This window comes from Empidonax traillii, unplaced genomic scaffold, assembly GCF_003031625.1.
Source record: "Empidonax traillii isolate 1590-97213 ecotype Southwest subspecies unplaced genomic scaffold, ASM303162v1 scaffold919:size245653, whole genome shotgun sequence".
In the NCBI taxonomy this organism is placed as follows: domain Eukaryota; kingdom Metazoa; phylum Chordata; class Aves; order Passeriformes; family Tyrannidae; genus Empidonax; species Empidonax traillii.
The window spans coordinates 76,724-99,581 of NW_020956112.1; the positions used below are offsets into that span (position 1 = coordinate 76,724).

Consider the following 22,858-nt stretch of genomic DNA (forward strand, 5'->3'; position numbering starts at 1 on the left):
AATATGAAGTGTAGCAAGTACAATGAAAGGCTGCAAGGAGGATTTCTGAGACAGTAACGCTTGCACAAGAATAAATACATGCAAAGTTATCATAGTAACACTGTAAATTAGAGGCTTGCTAAGCATCAGAGGGAAGCGACTCTTGACCAGCCTTTTAATGGAAATAACAGGAGACAACCAACAACTAATTTTCAGATAAATCTGAAATATTCAAGGAAAAGATTATACAATCTGATTGCCTGGGATAAGATAAGACTCCATGATACAAGGAAGCACCTCCATTTCTCTGTTCCCATTAAAAAACTAAACCAAAAAATGAAACTTAAACCACTTATTTTCTAGACTATCATTTCTTTAAATGAAATATATTTTATACATATGACTTGACGACTTCACATACATATTGATCTATAGGAGACAAAAATAATTCTTTGGAGAGACAAATAATAAAATCTTAATTTTTTTTTTTAATGAAATGACGCATTATAAAGCATTTTAAAGCTTTAACAGGACACACCTGCTGAAGAAACCAAATGCATATGTGTGCATACATATTCTCAGCTTCAAGCACTCCATTTATAAGGGAAGGAGATTACAGAAGGTCTAATGAGGGAGGGGAGGGGAAAAAAAGGGTGATCCCCAGGGTGTGGGCAGTGATTGAAATGTGCAATTCCATTTTAAACATAATTAGCTCCCTAATTGTACAGCCAAGTTTAATTAATGCAATTACATGAATTATTAATTACCATTCATTTTAAGAGTACTGTTTTCAATGTTTTGTTCTCTAATTTTAAGAATTAGACAGATCTCAATATGTACTAACTTTGAAATGTTTCCATCTAGATGCATTGAAAAGTCAAGAGAACAAAGAATGCCTCGTTGCACCTTGTTAAGAGTTAACATGAAATCAATTGCAATCGGTAACTCTCAAAAAACAGATGAATTATTTCTACTTTGCAGACATGAAAAGCTGCAGCTCTTTGTTCTTGTTTCTATCCTTTTGACCTTCAATCCTACACAGCCCAAGAGCTTCAGGGAGCCCAGGAGATCAGCTCGTTAGAAAGGAGCCTTGGGATCACATTATCTTGTTATGTTTCTATCCACTACGTTTCCATATACAGCATTTACCTTAGCAACCAATGTGCTCCAAACAATTTGTCATTTTGAATTGTGCCATTCTTTTGTAATCTTCTTTCTTCCTGTGAATGCTCTACAATCAACTCCAATTATGCCCTGTTAATCTCATGAGTAATTCTATTTAATGTACTGAATAAAATTCTTTAATTCTACAAATTAAATTGGTTTGGGGAATAAACTCCAAATAAATCTCCCATATATTTTTCATCATTTCATGTTTCAATCACCCTGCATCATATGGTATAGATTTGGTGCTTTTACAGACATCAAGTAGCTCACTGGAATACAGGTATGACCAAAAGAGACTAAATAGCACATTCATTCTTTTTGGCATGCTGCTGAAAATAGCACTGCAGTTGGTTTTAAGCCCACACACTCATAAATTTCACTGAACTATACAATGAATTGGCTCTTTCTCTCATCCTAACTTCAGCACATCCAGACATTTTTGGCAGGTTCATTAATCAGAGAGGTTGAATAGTTGGTTTTCCTACCTTTCACTGCACTATGGAAGCTGCCAAATCAACTATTTGGAAGTTTTACTCCTTAGAGAGCATGTTAGAGGAAATGTTGCTTTTAAGATCTTCCCAGTGTTAAACAAAAACTGCTGCAGAAACTTGCATGCATCTTCTAGGAATGAGATACTACATCTTTCTGCCCTGGTAGTTATCAGATAGTAAGTAACTATTTTTCTAATTCAAGCAGTTTGGCTTTATAGCGGTGGGGCTTTTTTTTTTTTTTTTTTTTTTTTTTTTTTTTTTTTTTTTTTTTAAATCTCATATCCTCTGATCTGACAGGTATTACAGTCAGTTAACCAATCACAGGACTGCTCTCACTGTCAGTGTTCTTGCTGAAGTCACCATCTTTTGAAGGAGACAATGGTCCAGTTCTAATAATGTTGGGAAAAAACACCCTCAAGATAGGAACAGCAAATAATTTCTTAGCAAATAAAGTTACTCCTTAAAATTGTAAAGAAGATTACCAGAACAGCTCTTTTCCTCACAAGACAGGACAAAAAAGGGACACTTCTCTAGTCATCTGTGACATATTAGCTGTGGCTTTAGGAGTAAGAAGTCTGATACTTTCACCAACGTCCCTACCATGTTCTGACATGCTGATATACATAAACCAAACACTTCAGCAGTATTGCTAAGGATCTGTCATTTATTGAACTCCCTACAAATTTTAAATCTTTAGACAATTGGAGTTGAGAACGTCAGGTCAGAAAAACAGATTGAAACTTGAAGTACAAGAATCCATTATTTTCACGTGAAGTCAACTAATCAAATGAAGTTCAAAAGGTAAAAGGAGAGTGGCTTCTCAAAGCACGTGCTGAAAGTATGACCAGCTTTAAGCACTTTCCCAAAAATATCAGCTAGAAAATAATCAAAAGTTCCTGAAAGTCTGTTCTTATTCTAATATAGCAGCTTCTATAGCATATCTACTGTAAAAACAGACATACTTTGTGCAAGTAAGTTCAGCTGAGATTCACTTCACAGGTTTTATTTACCAGTGAACATTTGCTGACCATCTGTTTCTTTATCCATGGAAAAGTATGATCAACTGATCAGCCTTGCTGACAACAGAAGGCAAGAACCACATTTTACTTTGGCCATCCACACCTCCCATTCCCTACCACATCTGTCTAAGTGCTCTTACCAATGCCTTTGCATATGTTCTGGCATTCATTAGAACCTTCATGAAGCCAATTGACTGTTCAGTGACTCAGTGTCACTGAACCAGCACCACCCCCTCATCCCCCCAAATGGCACCATCACTAGGGTTTGTATGGTCCAATAAAACCACCCCACGCTATCAAGATACTCTTCACAGAATAAATTCCTCACAAAGCTCTCTCCTTGCATTTACAATTGTGAGTGCAGGGGGGGCACAGAAAAGGTGATGGCAAGCAGGAAACTTCATAACTGCCTTGGCCTTTCTTTTGAACAAGGAAAGAAATTCTACACAGCTTGTAACTGTTTCAATACTTTCAGAAATCTGTTTCTCAAACCATAAAGGCATTTCTTGCAATACTAAGGGTATAAGCCATCAATTGACAAAATTTCCACTACTAACAGAGATGTGAATAACACATGCATTGATTTGAATATGTATACAATAGCCTCTGAGAGCAAAATTAACAAGTAAGAACCACCAAAAATAAGCCAGAAATGCAAAGTCCCAACAAGTCTCCTTCTCTGTTTCTCTGATGGGACAGGAAAATTCCTCCACTGTCACATTGTGTTGGGTCTTGCCTCTCATGCTTTTAAATGGCTGAGAACTGCAGGGCTTTTGGAGTACAAGTCAGATGCCAAGGAATGTTACAGCATAAATATCTTCAAGTTTTGTTTAAATGACTGTACTGTACTTTAGTATAATAACCCATATTTCAGGGAAATCTGAGGGATGCTACAGATATAAGATAATGGCAAATCCAGCTGTATGCCTATCTTACCTAACTGACAAACTACTGGAAATCTAGGAATGTGTGGGCTTCTCATAACTCTCTGCCATTGCAGCTTAATTGCTTTTTGCAAACCTGGGAGGAAGACTTCTCTGCGAGTTTATACAACTACTGCCAGACAACACAAAAGGAAGGAAAAGCAACTACCTATTGGGAACATGCAACTGCTCCAGACAGATAATGAAGATAAGCTCAGCATAAACCAACCTCTTTACAGAGCATAATGCTAGAGAGAAGAAACTTTACATAACTTATGAAATAATTTTGAGTAGGAAACATATTTCAAATAAATATTTGAAAGCTTTCACATATGTTTTATTTACCTCTCAGGTTTCTGTGATAGAAGTCTTAAGTCTTTGGAAATCTTACTATTTCTGCATAAAACAGTCGTAACTCAAACATTTGGTTCATTATTGAGTACAGCACAGAAGATGACAATATAGATAACTCTCTACATTCAAATATAATAAGATACTTAGTCAAAATTATCACAGAGAAAATTCTCACATGCTTTGTCTTTTCTGATTCGAAAGCTAATAAAGACACTATTTCTTATTACATGCTAATAGACCACAGTACAGCACAAAACTTCCTTTCTTTTCATTACATCTTTTCATTATCTGTGACTGCTTCTCTCTTCACTGACTTAAGCTAGGCAGCTGCACCTCTAAATTTTCAGAAATCAAGTAAAGAATAGATTGCCCAAAAGAAAGAACACATGCAACTTTAGAAATAAAAAGTATCTGTCAGGTAATGAAGGGTAAAAAAAGAGGAGCACACTCCCCCCTCAAAACTGCTTTCTTAAAACAGGAACTCTGAAGAACAGAGTGTCCATAACTACCAATTGCTCAAGAAACAGTTACAACACAAAAAACCATGTGAGTCTTCTATCACCTGTCAGAGCAATAACATGACACAATTCCATACAACTTCTGGTTTTAAGTCTTCTCCTGTGCTCTGTGAAGGGTATGATGTAAGCTATAAGAAAGTATGGACTTAAAAGTCAGCATGCTGCTGTCTGTTCAAAAAATAATGAAGTGCTGCCTAGCACACTATCAGCCACAATAGCACTGGACAGGGTTCCTACACCTTCACAATCTATACCTGATGTCTAACTACTATATCATCAGCACCAAAAAACATCTAAAACAAGTTTCACAGGAAGATCAAAAATTGTTTCCTGATTACTGCACATTGGTGTTTTCCTTCTATATACATGTGATATGCGTGTCTCAGCCAGCACATGGGAAATGGAGGATATCCTCTGTTGGGAATAAGTCCAGCATATTATTTTTCAGTTTGAAAGTGTTTAGGTTAAAAGAAGGAAGCTCGCATTTCTGCTTGTGAAGATAAACAACTTTTTTCCTATGCTTGTAAATACTGTGGGATAGGTAATGTATCATTCACCAGATATTCCTTTTGTATTGTTTGCACAATTTTCTGTGTGAAGGATGAGACTGTTCTAGATAAAAAAAACAGTTCTACAAGACTGATATATCAAAACTCCTAATTAGCTCAAAGGCCAAAGATGTACTTAAGTGTCTTTTTATTAATGGAAGTTTCTTATTTTGACACTTGGCAGCCCTAAAGCACAACCGTAATACACTGCTCCATAACAATCCTGCTTTCCAGTCATTTCAGTTCTCAAAATGAGCAAACGAAGGGTAAGACCAACATTTTCCATTGTACGTCATAACTTTACAGCATTTTTTCCCCCAGGGAATGAAATGTTTTTCTACACTATATATTGTTTCAGGATAGAAAAGATCTCTTAGCACAAAGCAGTTTCATTGCTGCTTTGCACTTTACCTAAAACTTCTAAGGTAAAGGCTGTACTGAAGGAGATGAACAACTGCCTTCTGACAACTGTCTTCTAGAAAGCAGAGCCTAAGCATGTGAACTTCAAACATCTGAGGCAGCCCTAATGCAGAATGACCCAATACTGCCATTCAGCAGACACAAAAACATCTTAAAAGACTATACAGAACATTGTCTTAAGGGCATGAGTACAAGATGTGGATAGGTGTTTTTCACTCTTTGTATTCCTACCATATAAGGACCCAAGGGAGAAAAAAAGAGAATCAGTAGATCCCAAAATAATGAAAGGATGAGAACACAAGTCTAAGAGTGATAAAACTGTTTTGAAAGGCTATGACCATAAAGGTAAGTGTGGAGAGTACAACACATGAGAAACCTCCCATCATCTTTTAGAGTGAAAAATGACAGATTGTAAAGACTGATATCTGATGGTCATAACCTCTTGTACCACCGAGAACACTGGTGATAGAAACTACTAATGCATTTCAGATAAATGCATTTTCTGTCTGTGAGTGAACAGAACACAACTGAACACAATTCTCTTCAATTCAGCCACAAGTAGGGGTAGAAGCAGTTAACCTGGACACCTACAACTGAACCAAAGCAGGTCCATCCTTAATTTACATTCCAAAATTATTCCAACATATTATCAAGAAAGAAATAAAGGGGATGAACTATTAAGAAATTGCCTTTGCTTACATTTCCTTTAGCACAAGTTCCCTCTACAGATTTGTGTCATCAAATATGCAGTGCATTAAATGAAAACATATAAGCTAGTAGGAATTGTTGCCTTAATCTGTGATTATGTTATTTCAGGGTTAATTACTATGGAAGAACTAGTTTTTCTAAGGTTTTCTAAAAATTTTTTTTTACCTAAATCTAAGGAAAAATCTAGACTTTTTTTAAGAATAAGCATTTTTGAGGCGTATTCAAAACAAAAAGATGGTGATAAATAGTAATTAAACCAGCCTAGAAGGATATCTTAAAAAAAAAAAATTAGTTTAAATGTCATGTATGAAAGGAAAGAAGTACCAGGAATAGTTGGTTTAGCTGAAAAGCCACCCAATTTGAAGAGGACAAAACTAATAATATTTCTAGCCATAAAGAGATCCATATATCTTAAGTGGATATTGTATTAGAAACCAGATCCCTTATACTCTTGGAGAAACACAATCATTGAGTAGGTAAGAAATACTTGCTTTTGAAACATTTCCAGTTTATATCTCCAACAGCCCTGAACTATGAGAGTGCTGGGGTACCAAATGATTTTCCAAAACCACCTGAAAAGAAGCCAAAAATGCTCCAGGACTTATTTTTTCTTAAAGAGCTTAATATCTTCGCTACACTGAAAGTACATTGCTTCTAGCCTCAACAGGGAATGTTCTGCCAAGACTGCAGGAAAGCAAAAAAAAAATCCAGAACATAGAATATTACACTCAATTAATTACATGCTTAATTGCTCTCTTCTTTTAACAGCCTAGTGAATAGAGCAAGTTTCAGTTTCAGAATGTAGCCCAGAGTTTCAAGTCCAATAAAGGAGACAGCACTGATTTGCAGTGTCTGTGCTAAGATAAGACATGTTCATGTAACCAGTAGTAAACACTCAGAGAAACATCTATGCCCCTTGTTTTCCACCCAGATTATCCAGGAGTTGACATGTAGGGGGGTTTCTGTACAACGTGAAAAGAGAACATTATATGTCATGGAAGCTGACAGCCCTAAATAAACTTAAAGAGAATCTGACTCATCTTACATCCCAGGCCAGTGGACCACCATGTGTCAGTGGAGCTTCAGCCTCTTTTCACTTCTTTGGCCGGGACCAGGCTGCACTACTGACTCACCTTATGTTTCTGAGTCAGTAGTCTAAAAACTATCCCAAGGCACACACAACTTTCATTTCAACCTTCCCAGGGCGCACATCAAAGCGATGTACCAGGAAGCCAGCTGGCATGCAGTAGGTTCCAAATGTTTGCATAAACTGCAAGTTAGCTATTAAACTACTGGCAAACAGCCCAATTCCAGTCAGAAGCACTTGCCCTCATTAAAGCCCAAAATATAAAACAAAACAAAGTCTCTAAGGTAAGCCACTCAAGATGTTACCTTTGTTACCTTTGTAAAACAAACATTTAATTTTAATGGTCAGATTCAGTTTGGCTTTTGCTCCCTCTCTGCACTGTGTACCTATGTAAGGTATCTTCTTGCCATTTAAAAGCAAACCTGCCTGTCCTTCCTAGCAAATAAAAAAATTACCTTCTGTTTCCTCTACTAAAAGTTTTGCACACAAAAGAAATAACTGCAGTAATTTTTTTACCTTTTTATAAGAAATGCATAGTGTTCTCAGACATTCCCAGTCTCAACTGTCATATACTATCTTGATGAAAACTCTTCAGGAAAAGCTGATGTGATTTCACTAATTCACAGACAATATTATGATACTCATTGTCAAATCTTTTATAATCCTGAAGTTCAAGACAGTAATTTTTCAGTTTTGAAATGGAAATTCAGCCTTGGCATTAACAATGGAGAGAATGGGCACATGCACACAGATAATTCAGTCAGACATGAGCTCAGTCAGACCGTACTCCAAGCTGGCCGGACACGAGCCAGCTCTAGTTCAGCAGTCATGTAGCTGTGTTAGCACAGCACTGTGCCCACACTAATAAAACCTGCTGAGAGGCAGGGTATATTAGGCTGGGCACAGTCCTACACTGTCTGGCCAACTTCAGTCAAGGACAGAGGATGCTGGGTCTGTCTGCACCCATCTGCATTTTTCTTACATAGAGCACATCATCACACATTTGCGATTTTAAGTATCCTCCTTGACCATAGCCATGGCTAATCCTTCTACCTGTTCCAATGAAGATTTAAAACAAGAGAATTACCAGCACTATAGATCAGTGAGGGGATAGGGCAATTAAATGGATTTTATTTACACAAAAGTACTTCCAAGAAACACAACTGTCCTTTACAGTAGTAACATTTCCCCCAGGCATTTATTCCGTTGTGGAATTCAAGAAGACTTGTAACTTAACTCTTGTCACCATCTCAAAGACAGAGGACACAGTTTTAGCAGTATACGTGTCTATCTCAAAGTAAACAAACAAATACAAAATTAAGTTACTCACTGAAAAAAATGTGAATCCTAGTTCTTAGAAAAGGCCAGAAAATGAGACCACGAAAAGGTATCAGGTTCTTTAAAGTTTTGCTCTAAAGACCCATTCAACTAAATTCATCTTTGCCAGTGCAGGGAAATTACTAAGTGTTCCAAGGATGGAAAAAACCCCATGTATTAATAATCTACTGACACAGAAAGGACAGGTGTGCATCTCTGAGCTCAAATAACTAGCCCAAAAGATCAAGGAATAAAACTGTAACATGAACACGTTAATAACATTGAGTTTTCCTTAATAACAAATGCCCTGGAGCAGTTTAAGGCTGACACAACTGCACCATTTTATATTTTCTTCATTTAAAAGGTAGATTAAAAAAAAACCAAAACTGCCAACAAAAACAAATTTACAGAGCTACATAGTTGATTTTTAGGAAATGCAGTAAAAAACCCTTCAATTATACAGCACTGCCTATGCCAACCCCTTCAGTCTTGCCTGTAAAAAGGCAGACAGGGTAAAAAAGTCAGACTAGAGTGTGAGATTTCTGTCTCTATTTCAAAGTAACTCCTTCTCACTACATTTAACATTTCTATTTTAGAAAATAACTATTAAATATTTTGCAATGAACTACAGATTCCCAACTAAGAAAGTCATGACAGTATTTAAGGTATCTTTGGCACCCTTCAAACTCAAAGATATTTACACAAACTGGAGAAGTTTAGCTTATCCCAAAAAGGAAATTCAATCTCGACCGTAGCTTTTGAATAAATTTAAATTTTCTTGTATACAACAATATTTCAGAAATGAACTCCCATTTGGATTTATGCTTTAACATTCATCATTTGGGTCTACTTGTACACTCGTGTCACTGTGAATGTAAAACTCATGAAAAGGTATGATCCAAACAAGTTTAGGCAGACTCAGGTACCCATAAATAGAGAATGGTGACAAAGGAAGATGGTTTAAGGAAAGATTTATGATAATCTTCATTGTAACAGCCTGAATGCTGCAAAAATACTAGATAGTATTAGTCAGTATTCATGTTTGCAATAATGTCTCTCAGCATGATCTGAGATCACAGAGTGCTCTCAGCACTAGTAGTTTTTAGCTTAAAACTACTTGTCTGACTCCAGAAACACAAATTTAGTATTAATGGAGGATTCTACGCGAGTGAGATTTTTGAGAGAGCAAAAAGAAAATATTTTTCACTTTGATTTACCCATATGTACAAAAATGCTCAAAATAATACTAGCTTGAATAAGTTCTAACAAACATTCATTACTGGTGACAATCAAGACAATGAAATAACTTTTTGGCAAAGTTAGATATGCACCTCTAATGTACTACATGCACACCTGCATTTAAAAAAAAATCTCAGTGCACAATTTTCAGAGAGAAGCTGAACCTTACCTTTGGTGACAGAAGGAATGCTTTTTCCATCTGAATTACTTAAACTGAATAACTAGTCCATTCCATTTTTAAAAACTCAGACCTTGAAAATATGGGAGTTTGTCTTTCCCAATCCACTAATTAAAAAGACGATAGATAAAAAAAAAACGCAGAGCTACTCTCTCAGTCTTACAAAGGGTTAAGCAAATGAGGTGTTCAGCTTCTAACTACAGTTAATACTTTGTTATAAATACAAATGTACTTCTTGTCCCCCTTTGTTATCCAAAGCATGGAACAGCACCAGTTAACAAGATGTAAGTTATTTAGAGATGAATTAGAGAAATAGGTAATTTACATCCAAAGTACCTGACATAAATGACACACACAGAACTCATGTATAAAGTTTTACATTTCTTTAAATGCAAAAATTTAATAATATAAGTAAATATAACCAGACTGTAGAATTGTTTAGAGAGGTATACTGTTGTGTTTGGACATATATATACAGCAGGTATACAGTGTCTATTGTACAAAGAGAAATGTAAACCAATGAATCTCCATCTTAAACGTAAGAAAGATCATACACGGTGGAGGTGGCGAAAGGACAACCCAGACATGAACTAAAGACAGTTATATTTACATTATTTTAAACCAATTATCTGAATGAAGACTTTCTGGCTGGTTTAAAAAGCAGTTAAATATAAATTTCAATATTAATAAATTTTACAGTTTGTCCAGAATGCAAAAATTACTTAAGAAGAAGTGTACATATTTTCAGACTCTGGTCAGCTATTCTCCAGGTAACATTTACACAGGTATGCTATTATTTATCTTCTACCAGGACAAAAAACACCCTTGAGAATGCACTGTAGAAACTAAACCAAGAGTGAAATGCAGGTGTAATTTTCTGTACCACTCCCTAACACCAGAAGGTTTGCTGTTAAGTCTCCCTAAAACCAATCTGCAGAGATAAAATATACAGTTGAACCTACAGTTAAGCCTTTTAAGTGAAGAGCTTATCCAGTGAAAAGCTGCAGTTGAAGTAGGGAATTGACCAGAAGCTACAGCCAAGAGCAATAACTGAAGCCACACAATAGCATTTCTTTGTCAGAGGAGAGAATATTTACTGCTATGACTGTGTCACTATGTACCACATATTAAAGATGCTAATGCAATATTTCACAAAAAAAGCAAAATTATTATTTTGGAAAATATAGTCCCTACTTAGGAGTTCTTTTCTGATCAGCTATCAAAACCCCTACTCTTTCCAGTAAAGCTCCACAGGAATTTTCTATCGTCACTAGTCAATTTTGGAACTGGTTGCAAAAGGCAAATTACAGGCTGTTTTTTAAGCAATTCAATATGTTACATGAATAAATTATGGTTAACTTAAATTTACTTTATCGTGAAAGGTCAGAGAATGTAGAAGTGAATTTGCAGAAGTAATTTTTCAACAAAAATACCTAAATGGCACCAAAAAACTGTGTCTTGTAAAAGCAGTATCAGTAAAAATTTGTATTACTTACTGGTATATAATAGATATTCATTTTAGGGGCTTCATTGGCAGTCATTAGCATTCCTAAAAAGAGATTTCCACATTTAAAAATATTGGTCATAAAAGGATAACTCTACTTTAAAAAAAGAAAGCTAATACAGTACATATTCTTGGCCTGGAATGGAACATTAATTGAGATCTATAATGAATTATTGCATCAAATACCATGGAAAGAAATGTCTGATAGCAGCATAACTAACAAAGCTTCATTTCCTACATATTCATTCCCCCTTTGTCCTCTATCTTAACTGTTAAGCACCACTTCAAGCAACACTAACCCCTGACAAATGTGGGCTGCAAATTTTCACAACCATTTTAAACAGTTCACCCCATAATACTGTTTAGAGCAAACCCAGCTAGTATTGTACTTAAAACCTACCTTGGGCATACACTTGTATTACTAATATATGAGGGGTTTGGGTTTTTGTTTTCTTTTTAACACACACCCATAGTCTAAATAAAGCCATAAATCACAACGTGGTTTACACCTTCATTCATATTTCATCTTGGGAAATTAAGACAACAGCACCTTCTCAACAAAAAATGAGACACAGGATACTGTGGCTTCAAAAAAAGTAATATTACTGATATTAGCCAATCAGGGCAAACGTAAAATTTGAAATATCTTTGAATATACCCACAAAAAACCACGAATAAGAGTTTTAAGTACTGAATATAATAAATTTGAATATAAAAAATAACTGCTGTAGAAATATTAAAATCTCTGGAAAACCTCCTACTGTCACAAGACTTCATGTCAATTCAAAATCAGAAATACTCCTAATTTCCTTCTACACAAAAGTGTAATAAGTACATTTGGCATATATTTTTATGTTTATCTCAGTTTTATCTTTCTGATGAAGATCTTTCCAAGCTGATCACCAGGTAATACAAGAGACTGAATACGAAGAAGAAAAGAGCCATCAAATTAGATAACGTTCTCATCTGAAAGAACTGTAACATATGCCACTGAGACTATGAATAATTGGGTCAATTACTACACACCCAGAGGGTAGAAATATAATTTACACCCAACTAGAGGAATGCAATTAACATGGGTGGAGTAATCCTTCCTACCTAATCCTTTTATTATAAATACACAATGCAGCTGGACTTAAAACGTCAGAAAAAACGGGGTCTTGCTTTCCTGGCAGATCAAGGTATTTGTGAAAGCTTAGTCAACAAACTGAGGCTAAAACTGTATCTGGAAAGGTTTGCGAGCAATTTAAGGAAAAAGCAAGAATTTATAGTATATACACAAAGTACAATGGTATAGTATACAGGATATAGATTACATGCTCCCTTAACAGCATGCTCACTACTATTTCATGAGACAAAGCATTTCTCCATTGACTGAATATGAATCACTAGAAATAAAGACAAATTAATTCTGCAGGTGCTTCAAAGATGACAGTAAAGGGAAAACCTCCTCTTTGAGAGTTTTCCACCAATAATTAAAGGAGGAAAAACCAGACTTTGGAATTGAAACAAATGAGGCACAGATTTCTACACACTGAAGATGCTGTCACATTTTATTTATATTCTGCAACTTAAATAGTTGACTAAAGGCCACTCAGTAAGAGGTAAACCTTTTTTCCCCCAGCCCCATTCTGTCCATGTGTGATTAAAGAAAGATATTCATAACTATTAAAAGATCCACTAAAGTTTGTCATCATGTAGTTTGGTGAAATACACACAAGGATTTGCTCCCTGGGAAAGGTAGTAATACGGAAGCTGTTGGTAAAACAGTTTAGTTAAAAAACCCAACTATGACAAAAGAATAATTCACAGTATACTGATATACACTTTACCATAAATGAGGGAACAGTTTGGTTTGGAAGGCACCTTTAAAGGTCATACAGTCCAACACCCCCCCACAACAAGCATGGACATCTTCAACTAGATCAGGTTACTCAGAGCACCACCCAACCTGACCTTGACAGTTTCCAGGAATGGAGCATCCACCATCTCTCTGGGCAACCTCTGCCAGTGATTCACCACTCTCATTATAAAGAATTTCTTCCTTATATCTAGTCTAAATCTAATCCCTTGTAGTTTAAAAACATTTATCCTAGTGTAACAGGCCCTGCTAAAAAGTTTGTCCCCATCTTTCTTACAAGCCCCTTTTGAATACTGAAAGGCCACAATAAGGTCTCCACAGAGCCTTCTCTTCTCCAGGCTGAACAACACCAACTCTCCACTCTCTCAGACTGTCTTCTTTACAGGAGAAGTGCTGCAGTCCTCTGATTGTCTTTGTGGCCTTTGGACTCGCTGCAACAGGTCCATGCCCTTCCTGTGCTCAGGACCGCAGGTGGGGTCTCACCAGAGCAGAGCAGAGAGGCAGAAACACTGCTGCCCATACTGCTTTTGATGTAGCCCAGGACACGTTTGGCTTTCTGGGCTGCAAGTGCACATTGCCAGCTCCTGTCCAGCCTCTCATCCACCAGCACCACCAAGTCCTTCTCAGCAGTGCTGCTCTTGACCCATTCACCCTCAGCCTCTCTTGATACCAGGGGTTTCCTCGACCCAGGTGCAGCACCTTGAACCTTGTCTTATTAAACTGCCTGAGGTTCCCAAAGGCCCAATTCTCGAGCTTGTCCAGGTCCTCCTAGATGACCTCCTGTCCTTCAGGTGTATCAAAAGCAGCACTCAAATTTGCAGAGGGTGCACTCTATCTCACTGTCTGTGTCACTGATGAAGATTTTTAATAACACTGGTCCCAACATGGACCCCTAAGGGACAACACTTGTCACTGATCCCATCTGGACATTGGGCTGTTCACCACTACACCTTCTGGATGAGACTATCCAACCAATCCCTCATGCCCTGAACAGTCTACCCATCAAATCCGTATCTTTCCAATTCATGGGGGACTGTGTCAAAAGCCTTACAGAAGTCCAAATAAACATCTGTAACACTTCCTTTGTCCTCTGATGTACTCACTATTTCAGAAATAATTCAGAATGGTTATGTTGCAATGTAGTTTCATTTTTCTTTATTTTTTTATAATTGTGACAATGAAGGGTTAGAACTGTCATAAGGGTGGGACTGGGGTTTGGGTTTTCTGAGCAACAGTGTCACATGAAGAGTTAAAACACAAGATAGGCAAAGATCTCCTGGGTTTCCTGTGCCATGTATCCACCGGTGCTCTGAGAATGCTGGGGCACCAATAAGAGCACTGAGCCAAAGCCATACTGCCACTTAAATCATGTTATATTTCCAACTTTTCACAACTGCAAGCCCATCTTAATGAAAGTATTTCCCTATTTTCAAATGTTCAATCATTATTATTCTTTAAATTCTGAATGAGCATAAGGTGGCTCTAGGTATCCTAAATTCTGGTCCAACAGTATTTATGGCAAACATGCAATGTACCACCTCTTACCTTATATCTCCTTATTTCCCACATGTTCTAGTTTTTTCCCTTCTGTCTCCATATGATTATAAAATACAACCTAGTTTTCACTTCATGACAGTTCTTATGAAAAGCCATCAACCAGTCCCCATATAGAGACGGTTGACAAAAGAACAGTAAGAAAAGCAGAACTTTGTTAGGGAGATGTGGGGTGCGAGACTGGAATGCACAGTCTAGATCTAGATCAGACACATGAAAAGCAATGTCCAATCGTAACATTAGGGAGATATGCACATTCAGTTCTTTGTGCTACAAGATTCTTCCTGCAGTCTCCTGAAAATCATTTCTGCAAAAGCACATGAGGCATGTCCACATACCACAGAGGCTACAGAGCGTCCATAGTTGAGTAATGCCCATCCTTGACATATTCAAACTTGACTGGCTAAGACCTGAGCAACCTGAAAGACTTCAAAGCTGCATCTAACTTCAAGCTGGCCCCACTTGGAGTAAGAAATACACAACTCCCAGAGGTACCTTCCAACCTAAATTACACTAAGATTCTACATTGTCAAATGACTTATTTCTGTTTCACTCCCTGTGAAGAGCTCCTCATCATCAGTGCTGCATGGATGTTAATTTGCTCCTGGGTTCTCTTTTGGATCAAACCAATAAGCTCATCAAAGGTCAGACCTGGGTGAACTGCTGAAGATAACCGGCTCCAATGATCTCTCTCTGTAGCCACTATGGATGAGAGATCGCATTTGTCTGCGTCCATGTTGCACAGTCCACCCTGTTACCACGCAGTTATTCTCAAATACACCCACATGAACTCATACATACAACCAGAGCACACAACATGTACCCTGCTCCATAAGGTATAAATTCCCACCATCAGTATTTATGGGTATGTATCAGTATTTAAGTGCTCATCTTACAAAAAAAAAACCAACCAAAAACAAAAACCTCAACACATTCTTAACTGAAGTTGGCAGAAAATACAAAGATAAGTTTTAACTTGTTAGAAATCTCAAACTCACTTATCTACAATCTTAAATTTGAGCTGCTAGTAGGAATCAAAGTCCAAGTTGCTCTGTCTTCACTGCTACCTCTGTCTAAAATTAGGATAATAGCAGAGCTTGAAACACAGGCATTCTCTGTTTCAAGAATTTTGCTCTGTGCCATCCTAGTGGTCCTAATTTATTTCATCTTTTTCAGTTCTGCTTTCTAAAAAGGAAGTACATGTCACACAGTAGTTAAGAACTAAAGCAACTCAGATGAAGCAGGAAAATTAAGGCCAGTTACAATCTGAAGTACAACCAAAGCACACATGCACCCACAACCACCACTTCGTAAAATCTTTTTACTCATAAGATAGGTCCTGGAAACCTTGGCTAAAAGTGACTCTCAGTTTTGATCTCTAAACTCAACATTATGAGATGCAACAAATCTGGAAAAAACCACAAAAGAATGCAAATCTATGCACTTAGGAACCTACACTTAAAATCTAAGAGAGGGCACAGTAAGTGCTGTATCTAAATCAAGGAAAGATCAAATCTCTAAACTTGCTGTAAAGAGATTTTTCCTATCTCTAGAAAGCAAGCTCTAACTCATGTGGGACTTGGCCTAGACAATAGGTCAAAATTCCTATTCTTATGAAATGAATCACTTGAGGTATTTGAAAGAGTAAAAGAGGTCAATCACTCAATTAACAGCACAGCAGCTTCTAACTGCAAAGAGGCTCCCATATAATACAGATGCAGAGGAAACAAGGACACTAACTGGCAAGTAACCCTTTATTCCTAGCTATGTCAGAAGGAGGAAAGTAGACCTAAGGCATATCACCTAAACAGAAAAAAAAGATCACAGCTTGGCTTTACACACATTTTTGCTTTTGAACTTAACAAGACATTAATATACTTAACATACCTGAATTTGGATACAGGCAGACATCATTGATACCATGTTCTGGCTCCATTGAAGTAAATATTTTCCCCTGAAATCATAGGAAGAAAATAAATTACAAAGAATTCCAAACAGTATAATTGAATTCAGTAAATCTAAACATTAGGAATAGCCATTATAGAAGCTAAGAAACATGACAAAATAAAGATGGAACAGATTTTGCAGAACAATAAAATGTTATTAAATATCTGAACAACACACAAGGAACTCAGTATTGTATTTTATCTCTGATCCAATCTCTTACAAGGAAGCACAGGCTACTGGTAATCGAAGATACAGCAATGTACAGTGACACCTCTAATTTTTCAGCTCACCCTTGTGTGCTGAAAACATACTTGTCAGATTTACTTTATTTTATGCAAAAGGGGGGCTGAGGTCTGTAAGTTCCTGGCACACTGTCAGTGTAACCCTCACTTTATTCAGCTCTGAATGTGGTAGTTTAAACTATTTTACTTTGATAAGTATGACTGGCTGTAACAACAGATAAGGAGTGGAATCTGAATTTGGAGCTTGGTTTTTGCACCCTGTTAATGTCTACATGAAAGGAGATATAGCTCAGCACTTTACTTATAATTTATAAACTCAGTATGAAATAGGTCTTAATATAAAAGTAGTACAGCATCCAGTGATATCTAGCTTAGATCAAAATTGAAGCTATAAAGGCTTTTTAAGAAAGAGGTAAAAGCAGGAAACAACATTCTCAAAATAATAAAAATTGGAACAGAGTCTGAAAAACCCAGACAAAATACAGGTGCTCTTATAAGCCAACACACAAGACAGCCAGCAAAGGAAGAGTCTCTAAGAACTGGGCCACATAATCTAAAGCATGAGAGTACATGCCTACACAGTTCTAAATGAAGGACAGGAACAGAGCAAATTTTGATCCTGTTCCTCTTTTTTCTTTCCCTGCAGCAATCCCACCTACCTTTCTGGGCCCTTCCTTTCCCTCCCTGTTACATGCTGTTACCCCACCCACCTCTGGTCTCTCCCTGATGATTAAGAAGAGTCCTCCTCCACCCCAGACTCAGCAGACAAAAGCCTCGTGCTCCCCACCCCAAGGCACGTCTCAGCATGGGGCTATTCTGGTATCAAAGCCATATGCTCTCCACCCCAAAGTCTGCCTCTGCAGTTGGTTCCCAGCCAGAGATAGTCAGGAACCAGCATCTAGGAGAGGTGGAGCCAGTTGGAACATACTCTAGGAAAGAGTCCAAAGCTATCTTTGCCTTCCAGCAGTAAGAAACCCTCCCTTTTCCCACCAGAGGCCACCTGACAGTGTTTCATTCTTAACAAGGGAAATATACATACCTAGGAAAAATGGAGAGAGGCCACTACAGATGTTTTATATAATAACCAATAATTTATTTGCTCTTTCAAACAATAAAAATTAACTGCAGAGGAGCTTACAAAATACTGCTTGCGATCACAGAAAAAATAAGAGGCTGTTGAAAGTTCATGAAGCAACACAATACTGAAATGACTGCCTAAAAGAACCAGAAAAAAAGCCTCTACTACAACTGCTCTTGGTATGCTTCACTATAAAGTTAGAAAAACATAGATGGAGCATGTTTTTTAGAAGGAATACAATGACTACACATAGCCCCTCAAACCAAACCAAGTTACAATAGTATTACTGCGAATCTCTTGGTAACGTATTTTGTGCAAGCTCCACTGACCGAAAGATAAGAAAAACAACAGCATAATAAACTGAAAGAAAGTGATATGAAAATTAGAGATTTCAATTTCACTTAAAAGGTGCAAAAGGCAGAAATAAAGACGTTGCCTACTGCAACATATTCCATTAATATGGCATAGTTATTTGGATCTAGGTATAGTATCTCTTCAGTATCCAAACAAGTTTCTGTGAAAATAAGCAGCACCTCATTTTAATAGGCCATTAACTAACTGATCTACCTTTGAAATTAACCCTCTTCGAGCAGGGAATTGAAATGCACGTTTTTGGTAATGAAAACAGTAACTGGATCTATTCAATCACACTGCGAGAAATAATACAAACCAGGGCAATGGCTAAGATACTTTTTATGTTTAAATCCTTCTACTGAAAGCCGCTTGGCCAGACATGTACAAACAGCTAAAAATGCCCTAAGACTACATCTTTATACCTGACAAACTGTTGAATAACTTTCCAGATGTTGATGCAGTCAGGCAGGACAAAATGCTATGTAAATTATGACACATTAAAAACTCAACTTCCTACACTGAACTTTAGCTTTCTTATTCAAGCTGTACAAGAAAATCCCAAACAACAAACAAACAAAAAATCCAAATAAAATAAAATTAAAAAAATCTGAATGCAACAACCTGAAACCACTTACCGTATCTTTGTTCCACATTTTTATGATTCGAGAATCCGCAGAGATAATTAAATCCAATTGACGCTGAAACTGAATTGATTTAATAGGGAGGCCGTAGTGGTGATCTTTGACTATTAATGGATTATGAGACCGGAGATCATATAATAAAACCTTGAAAAATAAGAGACAGATTAAATTTATAATATTGTAAGATCATGAAGAAGTCACACTCACCAGATCTTCACTAAATATTTAACTAAACTTGAGATTTTGATATTTAAATATATGGAGAGAATTTACATAAATAATTTTAAATTCTGGAAACAACTTCTTAAGTGAGCTCAGTTTATTCTGGTGATGTATTTTAACCCCAGCATGCTTCAATCTAGAAAAATTAACAAATTTAGGACCTCAACATCTTTCTAAAGACTTTTTCATTTCTATTGAATAAAATAAGCCATTTTCAAGACTCTTAGTATTTCGTAATTACTAATATTTCACTTTCAGATTCTTGTGCTGTTCTTACACGATATAAAATTTCAGACTCTCTTCCAGATTTAGTATCACTTTCTCTCTGTGAAACTTATGTTAAGTTTTCCTTAACTTTATGTTAAGGAAAGTAGAGAGTACAGGCCCCATATTCGAGAAACCTGTACTTTTATCTCAAAAATTTCCTGTGGGACTTGAGAAAGACCCTAAACTGCTCAGATGTAAAGTGTGAATACCAATAATTTTTGGGACAAATAACATTAGCAGTCTCTTTAATCAAAAACACAACCTCCAATAAACCTTGTCTGACATGTATAGTAACATTGCAAACACAATTCTTACACACGTATCTGCTCTTGAACAAGCTAGTTGACTAAACCCATGAAAACACTAATGAAGGCAGGACATAATCCCCACACCTCACTTTACAAATATGATGGCAACAATGAATAAATAAATTGAAATAATTCTTCATATTAAGGTAAGACAATAAAAGCAACAGTTGAAAGACAATCACTTCTGCTTCTTTAGCCACCATCAAGATAAGGGAGACCACACATTGAGATAGTACAGATAGTCTCAAAAAGCAGCAACTTCCCCACATACTTGACTCAAGTCATAAGAAAACTGCAAATTTGAAGTTATATAGTCTGTAGGTTACGATGATTTTAAGTGGTCCCTAGAGTATTCTGAAGAGAAAGACCATTTGACAAAATTAAAATGCAGTTGAAGTATGACTATTGCTACTCTATGCACATAATCTATAGTCTTATAAATACTTGCAGTAATAGATACATTACAATAAGTGCACTCAATGTATGAAAGACTTGGATTGGGAAATGCAAGGAAAGGATCTTCTAAGAACCATGGTAGAAGAAGTTAAATCTACCTGTCCAGTAGATGTTCCAACAGCCATATTCAAAGCTCCATCAAATGTCAGTGCTGAAATGGATGGCAAACCCTCTATCCTGCAAAGCACAATGCATATAATTAGGCATTCTTCAATAAAGGCTGGAAATAATTTTTTTAATGTTAAAAATAGCTAAGATAATTATTGTAAAATAACTTACAGGTATCACTCAGAAATACTACTTCATAAAGTGGCACTGTTCACATTCACAATTTGGGTTTGTATTGAAAAAAGCCACTTCTACTCAGATCAATGACTAAGAGAACTGCTTTATAACTAAGAAAACTTTTTATTCACATGAGGAATGAGAAGACCACGGGCAGGTCATTTCAATGCAAAGCGGGATTGATTTCTAAAAGCAAAACCTCTGAAAGAAAACCAAAAAACACACTTTGAAAAGGTAGCCTTTACTCACTCTGTGTCTGCTGTCACGCTGCTTAAAGCACAGTCCAACAGCCCAACTCGATTTCTAGTTCTTGGATCCCAGCATTCCACTTTACCCTGAACAGTTTAAAAATATGGTTCAAACATACGCAACAGATGCCTGGTATTCTAAAAACGTTTAAATAAAATTATAAATTATTTAATATATGAATAATTAACAAAATTTCCTAAGTTGACACGAGTTGTTCTAATAATGACATACACGCTGCAAACGTTTCATTTCTATTTTTTAAAATGTGATCTGAATCAAAACAATTAATTCTAATATTCCTAAGATTAATAGGGTACAAATGCTAGCTAATTTCTACAGATGGCTACACTGCAAAACAAGATAACATTATTTTCTCTCCCATCTGCAAAATCTCATGCATCTAAGCAACCAAGTAATTCAGATATTTTATCTGCACTACACTCTAAAAAGTCATCTTTACATATCTATATCTAACATAGTAAATGAGATCAAATTAACAAATTAGGTTTATGATTTCTTCTTATCCTCATGCAAACTAATATAAAAATGAAACAAACACTACTGCCCTTTTCATAGAAGAAATGCAAACATTTACCTCAGCCGTCCCCATAGCAAACAAGAAGTGTACAGGATTTATGTCACAGACATTACTCTCTCTAAAACAGAAAAAAGAGCAAGTTTAATGACCTCAGAATAATTTAATACATGAACAGCTAAAAAGATTTCTATAATCATGTACAGTATTGCTCAGCCTGGAAAAGCAAAAGTTGGAGGGAGGGACAGACAGCCACATAATAGCAGCTTCCCATACTTTAAGGGATGCAGGGATAATATTTTTAAGTTGTAAGAATAACTTAAGCACTGGAATGGGTTGACTGTAGAGGCTGGAAAATTTCCATCTTCGAAGTTTTCAAGACACCCCTGGGGAAAATTCATCTGAATTCTGTGTGACCATGTCCTAAGCAGGAGCCTGGCCTCTGAGGTTCTCTCCAGCCTGAATGGTTCTACATTTCTCTGCCCATATCCACCACATACCACCAAGCCTTGCCATATTGCCCTGCTCCACTATCAACACAACAGTCAAGAGGAAATGGCCTCAAGTTGTGCCAAGGGTGGTTTAGATCAGATATTAGGAAAAATTTCTTCACTGAAAGGGTTGCCAAGCATTGGGACAGGCTGCCCTGGGAAGGGGCATCCCTGGAGGTATATCTGGCAACATGGTATAGTGGTGCACTTGGCAGTGCTGGGTTAACAGTTGGATTTGATGATCTTAGAGGTCTTTTCCAACCTAAATGATTCTTGTTTTAATTATGTCAAAAGATCTTTCTGATTACTTATGTTCTGAAGCTCACATCTCCAGCACATTATGTCCAATGAATGGTCTTTTTCCTTTCTCTCACCTAAGTATCTTGTTTCTCAACAGGGCACCCCAGAGCCCTGTGTTTCAACAATTCTTCTAAAGTACAAATATTTCTCTCCACACTACTTCTCCCAATGCTTTTCAAATTCTTCCATCCACCTTTAATTCTATAAGTCATGCAACTCCCCCACCTCAAAAACTTCTCACAACTTAAAGCCTCATCTCTGTAATCCAAATTTTACACTACACCCTTATCCCTCCCACTCCAGAATTCCCCCCTTTTTTTTCCTGTTGCTCAGTTCCTTATTGTGCCTTCCCAAATGCTTGTCCATTAAACTGTCCTACCCACTGAACACCAGCTGTTGCCCACCAACTGGCAACTTTATCTAGTCAAGTCTGGTTTTCTCATCTACCTCTCTCCACATGAAAGAAGTTCAGTTCCTGTTCTAGTACAGTTTTCAAAAGAATCAGACACATGCTAGAGATGTAAAAATTCTCTTTGGGCTACTCCAAGAGCAGAAGGACAAAGACATGTCTGGGAAAGTACATGCCCTGTGGGTAGATCTCTATATGATGGCTAAA

General features: G+C 36.8%; 1 protein-coding gene across 1 annotated transcript in view; it reads right to left on the reverse strand.

Annotated features, from left to right (window-relative positions):
- Positions 1-22,858, reverse strand: part of NOL10 (nucleolar protein 10) — a 49,045-nt gene that overhangs the window by 17,361 nt on the left and 8,826 nt on the right. The window contains exons 8-13 of the mRNA XM_027902911.1: positions 21,512-21,572; positions 20,917-21,002; positions 20,481-20,559; positions 19,124-19,273; positions 16,755-16,821; positions 11,445-11,497 (exon numbers count right to left, since the gene is read on the reverse strand). Coding sequence (XP_027758712.1) covers positions 11,445-11,497; positions 16,755-16,821; positions 19,124-19,273; positions 20,481-20,559; positions 20,917-21,002; positions 21,512-21,572 — 496 coding nt within the window. The remainder of the gene's footprint in view (positions 1-11,444; positions 11,498-16,754; positions 16,822-19,123; positions 19,274-20,480; positions 20,560-20,916; positions 21,003-21,511; positions 21,573-22,858) is intronic.